Source organism: Petaurus breviceps, unplaced genomic scaffold (assembly GCF_028583685.1).
Source record: "Petaurus breviceps papuanus isolate PSGF00001 unplaced genomic scaffold, PetGlider_PUasm1.0 90760, whole genome shotgun sequence".
Lineage (NCBI taxonomy): Eukaryota > Metazoa > Chordata > Mammalia > Diprotodontia > Petauridae > Petaurus > Petaurus breviceps.
In genome coordinates this window covers 11005206-11021666 of record NW_027187338.1, presented here as the reverse complement: position 1 = coordinate 11021666, position 16461 = coordinate 11005206, and the positions used below count along the sequence as shown (strand labels likewise).

Below are 16461 nucleotides of genomic sequence, written 5' to 3'. Positions count from 1 at the left end.
TGGACTGGGGGGGGGGGGACTCGGAATTTTGGAAACCTGGAATTTCAATTTCTTTCCCTGGCCCCATACCTTGTCAGGCCTCCTGGAGGTGGACCACCCCAAAAGTACAGTATAAAAGAAAGGAGCCTATCACAGCTCCGCCCCCAGCCCTAGGGCCCCCTACTTCTCTTTTTGCTTCGGTCCTCACCAACCCCCCCCCCCAAAGCTGGCTGCAGGGGGGCCGGAGGGCGGAGCTTCTGGCATCAGGCTCCGCCCCTGGTTGCCCCGGGAAACCCTTGGTTGTAACAATGAGGGGGTGAAGCTAGGCAAGGCTCAGGGGCCCGGGAGGGGTAGGGGTGAGTGGGGATTCTCCTGTGCCCACGAGGCGTGTCAGCCCCGCCTCCGGCCAATGGGAACGGGCCGGGCTTTCTCCACACCCCCGCCCCGAGCGGCCGCGCGCCCCAAGTTCGCGCGCTGTCTTCCAATTCGGGGGGGGGGGGGGCGCTGTGAGACTAGAGTTGGCCACGTGGGGAGCAGGACACCCGGTTCAGGGAGAGCTCGGGGTCACCCCAGGCCGCAGGGGCTGCCACCGTGCACGCCCCGCCCCCCTCAGCCCCCACAACTCTCTCGGGCGTGGCTGGCAGCCTCCTTTCCCAAACCCGGTCTCCAGGTACGGGTTCTCCCCGGGGCGCGCCCGCCCCGCCCCGCCCCGCCCCTCCTAGCCTGCGTTCCTGGCCCTGTGGGGCGCTGCAACCCCGACTCCGACTCCCGAGAACGCCGCGCCCGGCGGGACCGGGGTGGGGGGGAGGTGCCCGCGGCGCCGGGAGCGTGCACGCCCCCGCCCCCCGCTCCCGGCTCCCCGCTCCCCCTTCCCTCCCCGCGCCGCGCTGGGCCCGCCCCCTCCCCAGCTCCCCCTCCCCTTTCTTTCCTTCCCCTCCCCTCCTCTCCCCAGCTCCCCTCCCTCCCGGGGGTGCAGCCGGCGCTGAGCGCGGCGGGCGCGGGAGGAGCAGGAGCAGGAGCAGGAGCCGGAGCGGCGGTGGCGGCTGCCTTGGCAGCGCGCGGGTGCAGGGGGCGGCGGCGGCCGCAGCAGCAGCGGCAGCAGCAGTAGCAGCAGCAGGAGCAGCGGCTCCGGCTCCGGCTCCGACTCCGGCTCCAGCATGGTGCAGCCCGGCCCCATCCCGGGGGAGCGGAGGCGGCGCGCGGGGCCAGCGCCCGGGGAGCGGCGGCGACGGCGGCGAGAGCAGCAGCAGCGGCAGTGGCGGCAGCGAGAGCAGGAGGCTCGGGCTCCGGCTCCAGTGGGCTGCAGGTGCTAGAGCGGGCCGGCTAAGGTGTGCGCCCACCTGGCCCGAGGCACGGGCTCCGGCGTGGGGCGCAGCCGCCGCTCCCGGTTTCTCCATCGCCTTCTTCTTCCCCGCTACCGCCCTACCACACGAATCAGAGAGGGAGCTTCCCCTAGTCCCAGACGTCCGGGAGCTGTGGAGTGCCCGGGGGGGAGAGCAGCCCTAGGCCAGCGCTGCCTGCGGACCCAAACGCCCCTTGCCCTGCCCTGTGCTGCCCCGCCCCGCCCGGTGCCCGGAGCTGCGCCCAGTGACCATGGCTCTTCTCAGCCGGTGTGCCTGAACCCCAACCCCACCCGGAACCTAAACCAGGGGAACTCCCTGGGCCTCCCCGTCTTCCCTGGGGGGTGCCCCGTGGCCCGCCCCCCAACGGGGGCGCATGCAGCCCGGAGGGCTTCCCCTTCCCCCTCCCCTGTGAGCGCGCCGTCGCCACCGCTGGGTTCCCTGGTGCCACCCGTTCTGTTCCCTCCGTCGGGTGGCCGGTCTCATCCGCCCAGTGCTTTCCTCTCTGCTGCCAGAATCTCTCACTCCTGTGCCCACTGCTCTGGGGCGGGAATCACCTGCCCCGTGGCCGCCGTCGGGGGCCCCCGGGCCGGGATCATGGCCGAGAAGCTACGAGGAGCGCATCAGGTGGACATCGACCCGGACTTCGAGCCGCAGAGCCGGCCGCGCTCGTGCACCTGGCCGCTACCACAACCCGACTTTGCAGGCGGCGGGGACGAAGAGGATGGAGCGGCCGGGCCCGGTGGTGACGGAGGTGGCAGAGAGAGCACCGAGAACGGAGGGGCTGGGGCCGGCGTTGGGGAGCGCAAGGCGGTGGTGGTGACTGGGGCCCCGGCTCCCGGGACGGCGGCTCTACCGGTGCTGGGTGGGGACGCTGGACAGCTCCGGAAGGCTAAGACCTCTCGGCGAAACGCCTGGGGCAACCTGTCCTATGCTGACCTCATCACCAAAGCCATTGAGAGCGCCCCGGACAAGCGGCTCACGCTCTCCCAGATCTATGACTGGATGGTTCGATACGTGCCCTATTTCAAGGATAAGGGTGATAGTAACAGCTCAGCTGGCTGGAAGGTGAGAGCCCCGGCGTGCTTGGGCTACAGTAGAGGATGCCTGGGGTGGGTCTGAGGTGGGAAGGCTAGCTGGCAGTGGGCACTAGCAGTCCTAGTGCGTGTGTCTGGAGGAGGAGGAGGGGATTGTACTCAGCTAGCCAGTGCATGGAGGAATGTGACTGGAGACTCAGGCTGGGGCGGGGGGGGACTGTAAAGGGCTGGGTTCCGAACAAGTTCACAACCCCCAGAGCTTATCCCCAGTTCGATGAAAGGTAGGGGAGGGTCAGGCCCCAGTTGGTCCTTAGATGGGTGTCCGGGTCCCTTTTCTGAAGGGGGGGGGGAGGTGGCAATGGGGAGAAAACCATAGAAAACCCTACTTCCTAGTAGACCAGATAGGTCTTTTTTTCCCTTGACTGAGGTGAGGGAAACCAGGCACCCTCTTATTCCTCATCCTTGTGCCTAGGAGTGTGTGTATATGTATTATTGTTTCGTTTGGTTTTGTTTTTGAAGGGGGGGGGATGTCTTATTGGTGAGGAGGGGCAGGACCCTAGGCCTAGGTGTAAGGAAGACAGTGTTAGAGCACAGAAGTGGCACTCCCCAAATTGGGGGGGGGGGCCTAGGGAGAGGGCAGCTTTGGGAGGAAAACGAAGAAGAAGCTGACCCTGTAAGAAAGGGTCCCCTCCTATCTGCCTGTGTAAGAGCTTTGAGTGTCAAGTTGCCTGCCAGCAGGTGGCATAGTTAACAGGAGAATCAGAGAAACTGAGGCACGGGGAAAATCAAAGGTTTTCGCAGAGGATTGGAGCTAACACCCCACTTCATTCCAGTTTTCTCTGATAGCCCTATTGCCCCTGCTTCTCTTAGACTTGACATGTTATTTGGGGGATTAGAAAGTGCTTACAAGTATATAGGGCTGTATCATTAAGGCTAGAAGGCCCTGAGTTTATTTGCAGAAGTCCCCTCTAGTTCTGAGGTCTGTGGGGAGGGGCAAGGAGCTCTTCATGCTTTCTCAGGTCTGGTCACAGGCACTTCCTTGCAGAAGCCTCAGGCCCTATTCTGTTTGGGAACAGCGGTCACTGACCCTCCCCCAGACACTAGAGCATTGGTAGACTCACCTCCTGTCTTCCCCTCAGAATCTGGCACTGGACCAGACCTTTCCCCTTGGTCATGCCACTGGTTCTTGGAGTTTAGAAAGAGAAGGACAAGGTCATGGAAAGGATGCTGGGTATGCCCAGAATAAGCAGGGGCAAGTGCATTTGGTGGTGGTGGTGGTATAATGTGTGTGTGTGTGTGTGTGTGTGTGTGTGTGTGTGTGTACATAATGGCTCTCATTTCTATACCGATTTAAGGTTTGCAAATAGATTTCTCCATTACGTAGGTGAGGTATAGGTTGTGAGTATTATTATTCCCATTTTACACATGAGGAAACCAAGGCTTGGACAGTGAGTTGTCCATGTTCTCACCCTAAGCATAGGAACCAGGACATGAACCCAGAGCCTGTATTGGCCTGTACCCTGTGTTGGCTCCCCAAGGAAAGGCACTCCACATACCACTCAGTTAGCAGCTTTTGTGCTGAGGCTTGCCAGGGCCCCGGCCCTGCTAGACACCTCAGAGAAGCAGAGAAGGAAAGAACAGAATCCCTACCTTCTGGGAGCTTATGATTGAAATGGTTGGACTAGAATGAGCAAAGCCAAGAGAGCTAGTAACAGAGGATGGGGCATGCTCAGGACAAGATGTGGAGTACAGCCCAGCTGTAGGGGCTCAGAGTAGGGTGAGGCTTTCTGTAGGAAGTGGGGTGTGGAATGGTGGGCTGGGTTGAAGGATATTGCCAGCGAGGGATAGGTGTGAGCAGAGGTAGGAAAGCCTAAAAATCCAAGGGTGACTGGAACAGAGGGTATCTGTGGTGGGGAGTTATGTGAGGCTAGAAAGGTAGCTCTCTAACAGATTGGATGGGATATGAATGCCAGACTTGAGGGCATTAGGACTATCCTGTTGGAAGGGGGGGAAGCTGCTGAAGGTGTTTTGGGGGAGGTGATAGACTCAATGTCAGAGCTGGGAGGGAACATCTCATCCAATCTCTTCTTTTTGCTGAGAAGGGAATCAAGGCCCAGAGAGGAGGAAATTACCAGTCCAAGGTCCCATGGTAAATTAATAGCAGAGCTGAGAATAGAACCAGGTTTCCTGGTTCCCAGTCCAGGTTCTTTCTGTTCATTACCTTGAGCTATCCCTCAAAGGGGCTGCAGAGATATGTAAAGCTTATCCACCTGTTCAGGGTAAGTGCTTCCAAACTGCCTACTCTCTATTTCATGGGCAAGGACATGTCGGGGACACCCAAAAGCCTCAGTTTCTTCTTCTGTATAAGTAGGCTGAATGGGACTTAATCCAAGATCATAGAGGGAGATATGGTGGAGCTGGGACCTCTGACTCCCAGTCTGGTCTGTGAAGCATCATTTACCTTAAGCTGCTTAGAAGTGGATCTCCTTTTTCTATCCTCAGAGAGAGAACCCAGGCTTCCTCCTTCCTAGTCTTTGGAAGGAGACCACGTGGCCCATGTTGGGCACTGGAGTCCTAGGTCAGTGGACCTCGCCTGCCTCCATCCTTGTTGAGAGTGGAATGGGGTGAGATAGGATGAATCACCCAATGTGTGTGTTCTAGCACCTGTCAGGAAGGGAGGGTTCCCTGGGATCAGGCTGGTGAACTCTGTCAGGTGGAAGAGAAGGAGGTCTCTTTAATCAGTTGCTGATGGCTGGTTGGGTCCTGGAATAGATCTCTGAGCCTAGAAGACCCCTCATCTCTCCTCTTACTGATTGCTTTTCCCCCACTTCCACCTTTTAAAATTGTATTTTTTTTCCCATCAAATATTTATATGGCCCTTCCTGTGTTCCCGGCTTTGTGCCAGTTACTGTGGGGCACATAGGAGGAATAGACATAGTCCCTTCCCTTCCAGATCTAGTTGGGAAAAGAAGCTGTCCAGGTTAGAGAGCCAAAGAGAATATTAGGCCAAGTCTAATCATGTGTTGAGTATGATGAGTAGGGAAATTATTAAATTGGGGAAAGTTGCCTAGGTGAGGCAGTCTTTGGCTTGTGCTCCATCTTGGCTAGATGGGTAGAGTTGGCATAGGCCTCTGTCCCCCTGGGCACTCCAGAGATGGGGAAAGGGATTGATGCAAGCAAAGGTTCAGAGGGAGGAGACCTGTTCTGGGCAAAGTGACCATGTGTGAAGCCAGGCACAGGGAGAGAAATTTGGAAGGGCAGATAGTTTGGAGCCAGCACATGAAGGCCTTTAAGTGCTCAGCACAGGAGTTGGGAATTTGATCTGTAGGTATTGGGAGCCACTGAGGATTCTGAGCGGGCTGCTGAACTGAGTTGCTTGTCTAACAAATATTTATTGAGCCACCTCCTGTGTCAAGAGCACGGGGCTATGAGCTGACAATAATGGTTAAGAGAAGTGATCACTTTACATACATTATCCTCACACCAACCTTCTGAGGTAGGCGCTCCAGGTAATGATTATTATCCCCAATTTACAGATGAAATTTGAGCCTTAGGTGAAATGATTTGTCTAGGGTCAGGAAGGCAGTCAGGGTTGGAGCTGGGCTGATAAGGATGAGCAGCTCATTAGGAAGATGATGGATACATATGTCAAGGATGGACTGAAGGGGGAGAGATTGGAGGCAAAAATGCCAGTCAGGCCTCTAGGCAAGCAGTGGTAGGGTACTGAACTGTTTGGGGAAAGCAGTTCACTGGAAGTGGAGAGGATGGGGCAGATGGGAGAATAGTCACTCCAGGGCCTCTCTTTTCCTGCTGCATCCATGGCCAGCCCCAGACCCTTCCCTTAATCAGTCAGGATTTTGATATGTTACATATGGAAGCCACCTTCAAGATTATTTAATCCATGCCCCGCCCCCATTTTAAAGATGGGAAAACAGGCCCAAAGGAAGGAAAGTGACATGTCCAGCATTACCTAAGGAGTAAATTGCCAAGGTGGGATTCGACCCTTTGACTCTTAATGCAAAGCTCTCTTGGGATGATCTCCCTCTTCTTGTAATAGGGATTAAGAGGGCACAGGTTCCAAAGGTCCTGGGGCTGCTGTGACTGGACCAGGCCTACCCAGATCCAGTCCTCTAGGAAGTCTCTCAGGGTATATCTGATCTCTCCCCTGCCTCCTCTCCACCCTTTCCCCTTAGCATAAAACCCTCCTCTGAATCCTTGCCACACTGCTAACATACCAAATAACCAAGTGTAGGGTGTTACTCCATATGTTATAAGCTATCTATTGTGTAGGTAAAATCTCTTCTGGGGTTGTTTTGGCATTTGTTTAGTGCATGTCCCATACTAGGAGAGCTCCCTGAGGACAGGCCAGAAGCTGGTCCATCTTTTTCCTTACCCTCCTACCTGAACACAGGGATCCATATGGTCATAGGATAGAACTGGAAAGGATCATCATAGCATCATTAGCTCTAATACTCCCATTGTATAGAGGAGGAAACAGGCCCAGAGAAGGTGAGGTGGGAGGTGAGGGTAGGGAGGTTGTGATTTACCCAGTGTCACACAGTAGTAAATTGCCATATCTGGACTGAGAGCTCAGGTTCTGTCACTCCAAACTCAAGTTCTTTCTTCTTCAGCCAAGTCAGGAGTTTCTCTGGCCTGGGCCTGCTAAGGTCTTCCGTTTTTGAGGGTCAGAGTCTTTCCCTCACCATCCTAGAAGAACACTGCCTCAGCCCAGGAATTTGTCTGCAGGGGTCCTCATTCCAGTCTTTATTTCCAGTAACCTTTGGTTTCCTTTCATATTCCTATGGATTTTATTCCATTTATTTCATAATTCTGAGAAGGGATCCATAAGTTTCACCAGATTGCCCAAGGGGTTCATTACACAGAAGAGCCTTACCCCTGCGAGGTAGCCTCATCTGATTCTCCCTTGCTCCAGGAGCCCAGGCTCTGACCCTTCTGGGGTCTCCCAACCTGCTTGTCCTCCTTGGATTCAGAAAGGCCCACTCAGTCATGTGCCCCACTACCTTTGCCCCTTCTGCTATTCCTCTCTTGCCTAGAGCACCCATACCCTCTGTCCCTTTCCCTTTTCAGAGACACTGGTGTCTTTTTCTCAGATTTATTTCCAGGGATAAAGAATGATAGAATGGAAAATATAAGAATAGGGTAAAGAAATTCTCTTCTGCTCAGGCATGAGGCTGGTTAGCTCTAGGCTCATTAATCTAGCCTACCACTGCCAGAGCCACTGGAAGGAAGTGCTTGAGGCCAGAGGGGCCCCCTCTGAGAAGGCCACTGGGAAGGTTCTGCCCAGCAGGATCTGACTGCCCAGGTTGCTGAGCTCCTCCACAGTCCCTGCCCAGGCCTCTTTCTTACTGGGCCCTGCCCACAGTAGGTACCCAATCAATATTTGAAGAGGAAGTGAGTCTTGGTGGCTCTACTTCCCCCCACTGCATCCCCTCCCCAACATTGGAGGCCTCTTGCTTCTTTCCCATTCCCACTGGGGGAGGAAGGGAAGAAAAACCTCCTTCCCCCCAGTTTCTTATGGAGCTAGGATCAGTTCAGCCTCTGGCTGGTCCATCCCCAGGGGCAAGCACCAGCCAGGGACTGGGATAAATGGCCCCTGGGCAGCTTCAGGCTTTTCTGGAGAAACCCAGGACCAAGGAGATCCAAGGCCTGGGCCCCATGCCTACAGCAGGCCCCCTGGAGTGGGACAAAGGGGCCTCATGCCCACAGCCTGAGGGAATGGGCAGGGCTAGGGGGCATGGTGCCAACTTGGGGCCAGGATTCCCTTCTTCCCCAGGTGTAGCTGGGGCAGGGTGCCAGCCTGCTGGGCCAGCCGGTTTGCCAGTGCAGCTGCTCCCAGGAAAGGAGCAGCAGAGTGAATTTGGAGTAGGTGTGTGTGTGTGTGTGTGTGTGTGTGTGTGTGTGTGTGTGTGTATTGGGGTGGGGGAGGGGAAAGTAGGGAAGCCCAGAGACCCCCATGTCTGTGGCTTCTCCTTAGAATGTATCCATTCTGGGGTCAGAGAACCATGCAGACCTTCCCAGGGGGAGCGGTGGGCTCCTTGATTCCTTCTTTCCCTGACTCTGGCTTCTTCCCCAAGCCTCCTCAGCAGTTCCTTAACGAATAAAGGACTGGAAACACAGGACACCAGGAAGCATGGGATTAGATGTCAGAAGAAAGGTTTAAATCTTGTCTCTGTTACGTATGTGACCTTGGGCAAATAACTTCCCCTCTATGAGCTGGCCTGGGTCTCTCTGACTGCAAAATGAATGTAAATATTGAAATAGGCAGATTTTGTGAAGTCCAGAAGAGAGCCGGGGTCAGACATCAGCTTCGACACTTGCTAGCATCCAGGGGCTGATGATAAGGGTGGTGGTAATCAGCTCCCTAGGGTGCTGGGGGCTCTGAGGAGGGGCTGCTGCGTCAGCCTAAAGCTCTAAGTAAATGTCAGTCGTTATATTAACGTTGTTATTATTTTTACAAGGCGCATTCCTTATGACAACACTAGGAACCAGCATTATTATCCTCATAATGGGAAAACAAGAGTCAGGGGGTTGAATGACCCTTCTCATTATTCTTCCCTCTTACCCAGATTGAATGTCAGTCAGAATTTGAACCCAAGCCTTCAAATCTAGGACCCTTGGTATTTGGTTTCCACATGTTCTTTCATGCTGGTGTCTCCATCCCCTCTCCTCCAGCACAGCCTGGGCTCAGTATTGGGGACTGCCTCATTTCCTTAGAAGTGTGTGTGTGTGTGTGTGTGTGGGGGGGGGTGATGGACTCCACCTACCCACAGATAATGGATTCAGACTCTGGTGGGGGGGGGGGCTTGCTGGGATTGACAAGGCTGTGGGAAACTGTGCCAGCTCAGGGTTGGTGGGGGGCACCGCCTCTCTTCCCCTCAGCCTGACTCTGAGCTGGGTTCCCTCACCTCATCCATCTGTCTGGTTCTCTCCCTCCCCCCCACCCCCAAAGGCAGCGCGTGTTTCCCTGCTGGCTGGGGCTCTGGAGAGCCTGGGGGTGGGGGGAGGCTCCGAGGGCGTCCTCACACACTGTACTGAGCAGGGGCCTGGCAGCCTCCTGGGCTTGTGCCCGCCACTCCTGGCACACGGGCTGGTGTGCCCAGCAGACTCCCACAACCACCTGCTCACACCCACCCACGCCTGGTGGCGCTCCCAGGGCCCTCCCCTCTGCCTCCCCCGGGATGCTCTTGGTCCTCACTCCCCACCCCCCACTGTTCCCCCAGGCCCCCAGGGGCACCTTCCTTGGTCTGAGAGAGCCCTGGGTGGGGAGGGGGGCCTATAGGAGGGGAGGGAATGGGAGACACCGATGCCTATCAATATCTCTGCTTTGCCTGGGGGTGGGAGACAGACAGGCTGGAAGCCAGAGAGCCCCCCGGGGCTGGGGTGAGGAGAGGAGGGGGGGCTGCCAAGGCCCCCGCCTGCCACCTGGCGAGGCTCCAAGCGCTGGGGACGCTGGAGGGCGGGCGGCCGTGCCAGGCGGTAATTGCAGACAGACTAATTTAAAGAGACGAGACAGTTATTTTTAACTCATGCTAAGGTAATGAACCGATCTCCAAGCTGAGGGTTCAAAAGTTCAGCCCCCCCCACGTACACCCCCTTATTCTCTCTTTCTCAACCCACCATCTCCATTTCCAGGGCCCTGACCCCGACCTCTCCTTTGGAGGGTGTGGGGGCTAGGGTGCAGGGGTGCTGATGTGGCTTCCTTCCCCAGGGGAGGGGCTGAACCCTGGGACTGCCTTCCCCATGCACCCGTCACTGTTGAGTTGAGCTCCATGGGCCAGGGGTTCTTCTCCTACCCTCCACCCCAAGACAGGAAGACCAAAAATGTGGGAGAGAGACAGGACTAGCCACTGCTCCCTGCTTCCTGCCAGAGGCTGGGGGTTCCTCAGGCCTGGCAAGTCTACTCTGTGTCTTGGGCTCCTACCAGGCTCACACACCCAAGGGCAGCCGCTGTGGTTGAGAGGGAAGAGGGACAGCTTTACCCTGGGGATGGTAGGAATTTGTCAGCCTAATGTCTAAGAGCCCCCTGGCTTTCATTATTGCCACTTTTTTCTCCTCTGGCTCACTGACTCCCTAAATCTCTGCCCAGACAGAAGGACAGAGGAGTCTCAGCCTTGGTTAAAAGGAGAGGGGAGGGGGCTACTTACCCCACCATGGGTTCAGGCTCTCAGATCAGGGAGACCCTCCGAGGTTGTGGGATCCATTCCTGATCCATATATACCCTGCAGCCTTTCCTTGATTACTCTCTCTGATACTGGGCTGAACCTCAAGATTCTCAACCTTTTTTATGTCATGGACCTTTCCCCACAGTCTGATAAAGCCTATATGGACCTACTGCTTGCAAAAATTTTTAAAGGCATAAATTCAAAAACATAGGGATAAAAAGGAAAATATACCCAAATAATTTTTTATATATTATATATACATATATTAAATGTATGTAGTTATATATGCATAAATATATCAGTCAAATGCAACTTCACAGATCTCATGTTAAGAAACCCTGAGGTAGGCCGCTGACCCCTTCATTTTATAGATGAAGAAACTGGGGCTTGAGAGAGGGCAGGTCACGAACTAGTATGTGTCACAGCAGGAATCTGAACCAGTGTCCCGACTCCTCCCTACCTCCCATCCCTGGCTCCATCCCCTGCTCCTTCAGCTAGAGTCTAGACCATGGAGTCAGGAAGTTCCAGGCACAGTGTCTGGCTTTAGGTCTTTAATAAAGGCTTATTGCCTTCAGTGTTGATCCCAACCCTGCCTCCCAGTACCGTCCACTGCCTGTTCCTAGCTCTGCCCACTAGGGTCAAGCAGAACCAATTGAATCCCTTTTTCCCGTGCCGACTCTCCAAATTCTTGATGATGCCCCCACTTAAGTTTTTCCCAGGCTAAAGGCCTCCAATTCTTTCATCGTTCTAGACTCTGCCTGTCTCCCTTCTCTTTTCCCTGCTCCCTACTCTTTGTTCGGCAGGATGAGGGCAGGCATTTAAGAATAGGGTCAGAGGGGGAGGAGTAGCTGTTAACTGAAGCTAGTTGAGTATGTAAGTGCTTCATTTCACCCCATATGGACATGTGAATAAATGTGTGTGTGTGTGTGTGTGTGTGTGTATGTGTAAAAGAGAGAGAGAGAGACTGAGACTATACACATACAGGGACCCCGGGCAGAACTGAGATCGGCTCAGGGTGACCTCACTAACCACCTCTCTCTGCTGCCATCCCTGCTACAGGGATGCCACTGTAGTCCATCCTCTGTTTTCAGCTCCCTAGGGTCTGTATCGTTGCCCTTGGCTCCAGTTTCAACATTCATTCACTCTGAGGAAGTCAATCTCTGCAGAGTACTCAGTGCTCTCTGAGAGGGAGAGGTGATGATAGGACATAGCTCTTACCCTCAGGTAGCAGGAGAGAGAAAACATGAATCCACAATATTGCCTGGTAATCACATGAGGCTGGGGAAGGAACTCTGCAATTGGAGCCAGATGACATAGGTTCAAATCCTTGAGCTGCTCCTTACTACTTATATGATCATGGACAAATCTTGGGCCCGCTTCTCTGGACCTAAGTTTTCTCATTTGTAAAATGAAACGGGGTTGGACAAGTTTGTCAAAGCCCCTTCTGTTGCTAAGCATATGACCTAAGTAAATGCATGAGAGATGTACAAAGCATCATTGGAGGGCCAAGAAGGAAGGGTTAGCAAAGTGGAGTCAAGGAAGCAATAAGGAGTGGCATTTGGATTGGTCTGTAAAGGACAGATAGAAATTCAGCTACTAAGAAGGGAGAGAACATAGGAGCCTGGGCAAAGGGGCTGTGGCAGGAGAATATGGGACATGTTGGTCACAGTCTGACCAGAGGGGATTGGGCATGTCTTGAAGGATAATATGAGATGAGCCCAGAAAGGGAGGTTTTTGGAGGGCCTTGAGTGCCAGGTAAAAGAGGACTATTTGCCACCATCTTATGTCCCTAGGTACTTAGGCCTAGAAGCCTGTTTATTACCACCTCATTCCTAGATGAGATCAGGCTATAAAGTTAGATTGGCAGTAGTTGGTGGAGGGCTTTGAATGCCAGATGGAATTTGATCTTTAATTGGTTGGTTATAGGAAGATTTTTATCAGAGGAGTAACATGACCAGATTTTAGGCATAAATAAGATTATTCTGTCAGTGTAGGAAGGACAGGCTGAAGGGGGTGGTAGAGACTGGAGGCAGGAAGACCTGTTGGGGGGCTATTCCAATAGTCCAGGCAGGTGGTGATGGGTGCCTTGTACACTAGAGAGCAGTAGCTGTGGGCGTGGAGAGGAGGGGATGAATAATAGGGGGATGGTTCCAAAGCTGCAGCCAGCACGACTTGGTAACTGATTGTGTGTGTGAGAAATGAGGGAGAGAGGTTTGGAACAGGACAGAAATGAAGTGTTCTTGGTGCCATACACAGACCTGGTACGGGGGCACTGATTGGTGAGGGGTGCTTGGGGGGCACCAAGGCCTTGAGCCTGGCCTCTACTTTCCCACAGTACCAGATAGATATGGAGGCTGCTCCCAGGACTAGACACGAGAGGGAAGGGGGACAGATTGTTCAAAAAGAAACCCACCCTTACCCTACATACCTTCAGCCCTTCTGAGCTGGGGCATGTGGGCTATTCAGGGGGCCCAGCTGGACTCTGGTGCTTTAGGGAGAGAGGAGATGGGTAGGGAACGGGGGGAGGGAAGGGGGAGTCTCCATTCCCAATTCTTGTTGCTGAAAAAGGAGGGGCATAGAAGGAAAATCTCCCCCTGGAGAGAGCTGTATTTAGAGCCCCTCCCCCTACTCCCAGGCACCCCAGTTGCCATGGAAACCCTCCTGTTTGGGATGGGTTCAGCTGTTAATGTTCCCCCTCCCCATATGTGGAGGTGGGAGGGGGCCCAGGTGGCCTATGTGGGCGGGGCCTCTCTCTGGGTTCCAGTCCCAGCTGTGCCAGAGGACTTGCTGTGTGATATTGGGCAAACTCCTTCTACTCTCTGGGTTTCAGATGAGAGGGTCTGGATGCGATGTCCTGTAAAATCACTTCTAGCCCTGATCCTTTCTGTTCTGTAAATCTGGTTGGAGTTTGGTGCACAGGCTTGAGGTTTCAAACATTCCCTCCTCATAACCACCTTCCATATATAGAAGACAAGTCTCTGGTCACTCAGGGCCCCTCTTGGAGAGACCAAGTCTTCTCCTTCCCTTCCCCCCTCCCCCCCCTCCATCCAGCTGCACCTACCAAATTCCTCCATTATTCACCTGCTAGAATCTTGAGAGCCAACCTCCGAAAAATACAGCTTCCCTGGGTCATTAGCCCATTTGGAAAAACCTGTAGTGTCTCCTTTTTGGATTGAATCCCAACTCCTCAACCTGGCATTCGAGGCCCCCCCCCCATCTTTCTCCACCTTGCAACACTTCCCTTTAGCACACAGCTAGTAAGTAGCAGAGCTGGAATCCAAACCCAATGTTTTTTCCAGATGCCTCTAGCCACTCTAGATTGAGACCTGAATTCCAGTCCTAAGTGCCATTAGCTGATTTGGGGTGACCTTGGCACAGTCATTTCCTTTCCCTCCCTGGCCAACAGATTTCTCTTCTGCAAAATGAAGACATCTGTCTGGGGTTCCTTCCAGCTCTGACATTCTCTGAATGTCTTAGAGCCACACCCTGCCCCCAGCTACTTCATTCTAGCCAATTACTCCCACCCACCTAACTCGCCCATTCCCACCTCCTGTTTCTAGCTCCTGTGTTCACCTCCCAATCTCATCCCTCACCCTTTTAAGACCCATCTCAGGTTCTTACCTCTTCTAAGAAACTCTTCTCCCAAATTAACCTCACAGGCCACGATTTCATACTAGAGTCCAGATCACCTATGACAAACTCTGCTAGACTCTTCTATGTCTGTGCCCTTTCGGAAGAGGCTTTAATCGGGCACTGACTTGACTACCCAGAGACTGCCATGAGAAGCCTAGCACACCAGACACACTTTTAATTGTCTGTTGAATGGACTCGAATGATTCAGTAAGTCTTGACTAACAACAGCCCCTCACGAGGGTGCAGATGGCTTTTTACAGGTTGCCAAGTATCTTCCCTTCCACTTTCTCATTTCTTCATTTGCTCCTTACAACAGCTCTGTGAGGCAGGAAAAAGTGTGTGTGTGTGTGTGTGTGTGTGTGTGTGTGTGTGTGTGTGTTTTAAATTATAGATGAAGGCATGGGAGTTTTGGTTTTTTGTTTGTTTTACAGATAAGGAAACTGAGTCAGAGAGATGCAGGGATTTGTCCAAGGCTGCAGAGCTGGAATTTGAACTCCACTGTTTTCTGATTTCTGATTTCTCCTTTCCCGCTACCTTAAGCTTCCTTCTCTACTAAACACCCATTGTAAACCCAGCCTTGTTCTGGACTGTGCTGTGGGGAACCTAGGAGGAGACAATGAAGTCCCCACCACCAGCCTTGGAATCTCATACACATAGTCATTTCACACATACATGACTAATACTCTTGGGCCGGACAGAAATCTTCTGTACCCACCCCCAGATTCTTGGTTGCAAATATTCCCTTGGGGCCCTGAAAGCCCTCCAGCTGTCCCAGTCCCTCCAAGCAGTCAGCCATTCTGTGGTTGCCTCCCACCCACCCTGCCCACCTCCAAAGGGCAAAAGAGCTATCATATCCAAAACATTGGAAGACTTAGCATGATTGGGAAGTTTGGGATAGAAACAGAAGCTCTGTATGCTGAACTCTAGGGATCAGTTGGTCTAGGGGGCTCCGTAGTTCATAAAGGAGGGACTTGAAGACCTAATGGGAATTCTCGGGGCGGGGGGAGGTTTCAAAGGAGTTGAGACTGGGACCAGGCCTTGGAAGCTAGGCAGAGGGATGAGTGTGTGGGAGTTCACTGGTGACCCAGACACTACTTTGCCCTTGTTTCTAGGTCTTTGGGGCCTCCCAAGGGTTCTGCACTCACTACTCTATGAGGAGCTGACATAGATGTACAGGCTGAGGGCTAGACCATGGGTACCAAACAGCTCCTTCTCACTTCTATCTCTGCCTGTCCATTGGATTGAGTCTGTGTCTGACCCAGGGACACCAGGATGGCATGGGTGTCTCCCCTGTGTAGAATACCAAGCAGAATTCTTGAATTCAAAAGGTGAGAGCTGTTCAGAAGTAGAATGGACTCTCTTTCAGATGGGGAACTAAATTCCCTATCATTGGAGGCTTTCAAGTGAATGTTAGTTGAGGAATATTGTAGAGAAGATCCTCGTTCCATTGGGGAGTGTTGTAGAGAGGATTCCTGCTGATTCATTCAACAAACATTAAGTACTTATTGCTGTGTGCAAATGCCTTTGAATTTAAAGATTCTGTGTCCTCTGATGGCCCTTAGAAGGCCATCTTTCTGGCCCTGGATGCCCTTATTCAGAGGATGGGTATGGCTGAGAGAAAAGGATTCCATATGGAGAAAGTAACATGATGTGGAAAGAGCAGAGGCAGGAGTCAGAGCTCCTGGGCTTCCTTCTCAGGGCCTGCTTCCCCCTCTGTAAAATGAGAGGGTCAGGCTAAATCTCTTGCAGTCCCTTGCATTTCTGAGTCCTCTGAATCCTATAAGATCACAGGAGGTGGGTCTCTTGAGCAATGCCCTCAAGTGAGACTGGCAATAGAGCAAAGCCTTCCCACTAGCTTATAACCCTCCCCCAAGTTATAAGGTAGGCCCCTGACAGTAGGTACATGGGTATTTGGGGATCAGGGGGGCTGGCTAGCACCAGCTGGCAAGGAGGGGGGGGGCCACATCATTTCCACCCACCCACCAGCTGCCTCTCTGAGTCCCTCCCTGCCTGACGACCTGGTTCCTCCAGCAGGGCTGACTGTGCTCCCCTTGTCTGAGGCCTGCCCAGGTGGACCAAAGCATTTCAGAGTGGGAGGGACAATAGTGACCTGAGCCCTGGGACATCCCCCAGACTAGAATCTGAGCAGGGGGTGTTGGTTGGAGAAGTTTCTATATTGCCCTCAATACTCTTACCCTTTATCTTCTTTCTCTCTCTTCCTTTTCCCTTCCTTTTCCCCTCCTCTTCCCTCTTGGGGAACCTATGTCCTCAGCTGGCCTCATCCTCCTA

At 53.7% G+C, this 16461-nt stretch overlaps 1 protein-coding gene across 2 annotated transcripts in view; it reads left to right on the top strand.

The window, feature by feature from the left end:
• The first annotated feature begins 1067 nt into the window (after positions 1 to 1067).
• The window catches only part of FOXO6 (forkhead box O6), a 29035-nt gene continuing 13641 nt past the window's right edge, over positions 1068 to 16461 (top strand). Inside the window, exons 1-2 of one of the 2 annotated variants that reach the window (XM_069068151.1) lie at positions 1068 to 1285; positions 1835 to 2387. In XM_069068151.1, coding sequence (XP_068924252.1) covers positions 1137 to 1285; positions 1835 to 2387 — 702 coding nt within the window. In that variant the 5' untranslated portion in view covers positions 1068 to 1136. The other variant, XM_069068150.1, reaches the window with a different exon arrangement.